This window comes from Otolemur garnettii, unplaced genomic scaffold (genome assembly GCF_000181295.1).
Source record: "Otolemur garnettii isolate 467f Iridium unplaced genomic scaffold, OtoGar3 scaffold00003, whole genome shotgun sequence".
Classification (NCBI taxonomy): Eukaryota; Metazoa; Chordata; class Mammalia; order Primates; family Galagidae; genus Otolemur; species Otolemur garnettii.
Window position 1 is genome coordinate 35,221,112 of NW_003852398.1, and position 1,431 is coordinate 35,222,542.

Here is a 1,431-nt window from a genome sequence, read left to right on the forward strand (position 1 = left end):
CCAAGTAACCCTGTGCCTAGCCCAACTATAGATAGTAAGGAAAACACTAAGTTCGATCCTAAGCTCTGCTATTCCAAAAGCAGAAGAGCAGAGGCTAAAATTATAGTAGTATTGTCCAAATTCCTCTGGACAGAGCCCAGTATCAGAGGAAAACAACTCATGTTAAAGAAACCTAGGCAAAAATTAAAGTGTCAGTGGCCAAATGAGAGGAAAAAAACACTCTATATGAAAATCCTCAGTGTAAGAAGGAAAATCAAATATGCACAAGGAATATGGAATGTTCCCACCAAATATGAAACAGGCCCAGCCAATACCATTTATTATATATGCTGAATAACCTCTAAGACCCAAGGATTCCCATAGTGAGGTTTTGGCTTTTTTTCCATTTTCTTTTATGCATCTAACAGGTTCTTCCAAGAGCCTGCTCACAAGGAAGACAAAAACAGAAATCCTCAGTAAAATGAAACAAACAGAAGCAGAAACAATCTATATCTAAACAATGTTAAAAAACTTACCAGACAAAAACCACACCAAACACTCATCCCATTTAATTTCCTGTTACATGCTTTGAGGGAGCCAAGAACATCAGGGCCCAGGGCAGCAATGCTCTGATATTCTAGCTCAGGCTCCCTCTATGAACAGATTCATGCACACACCCCACACACACCATCGACTCAGGCAAAAGTATACATGCATGCACAGGTGGCTAGAGAACCATAGGGCAGGATGGGAAGAGGAGACTGGTCAGGATATGCCACCAACTGGAAACTGGGGACCCAGAAATTGTTTCTGTTGCAGGCTAAACAAAAGCCAAAATTAAAACAAAGGCAAAACACAGGATAAAGGTAGGATGCTCAAGACAGAGGTTAGATAGATGAAGAGGGAAAGATGCAGGAGGAGTTTCAGGGAAGCAGCCTCAAAGGGGAGGTTTTTCTTTATTGGAAACTCAGATGGACAGAGGTCCTCTGAATCCAGTGACATATATATACTGAGGCTGAAGGAATGTGCCACAGTATTACCTTTGCTTCCTGTGCCCTCTCCCAAGGTAGAAGGAAACCATAAACACCCACCCTCTAGTCCTCACCATTAATACTCTTAAGGACTTTTCCTAGTACCCAAAAAGAAATGAACCACCCCACCCAACCCCTGGCAAACACACACACGCACTTAGTTAGTCCAGCATAGGCCAAAGTTAGGCCAAGCATAGAAAGCCTCAGTAACTCTTCTTGGTGGAACCAAAGCCAGAGAAGCCCATCACAGCTGCCATCTCATCATCCTCCTCGAATGTCAAGTCCTCCTCAGCCCTCCTTTTCTTCTCCTTCTGTTTTTCTTTCTTGTATGCTTTGGCCTTTTCCTCCTGGAGGGGAAAATCACTCAGAATCAGTTTAGACTCTTAAGCCAAATGTTGAAAGAGACATGTGAGCCCCAAAA

At 42.9% G+C, this 1,431-nt stretch overlaps 1 protein-coding gene across 1 annotated transcript in view; it reads right to left on the reverse strand.

The window, feature by feature from the left end:
• Window positions 1–289: 289 nt before the first annotated feature.
• Window positions 290–1,431, reverse strand: part of ZMAT2 (zinc finger matrin-type 2) — a 7,713-nt gene continuing 6,571 nt past the window's right edge. Inside the window, exon 6 of the mRNA XM_003782117.3 lies at window positions 290–1,357. Coding sequence (XP_003782165.1) covers window positions 1,214–1,357 — 144 coding nt within the window. The 3' untranslated portion in view covers window positions 290–1,213. The remainder of the gene's footprint in view (window positions 1,358–1,431) is intronic.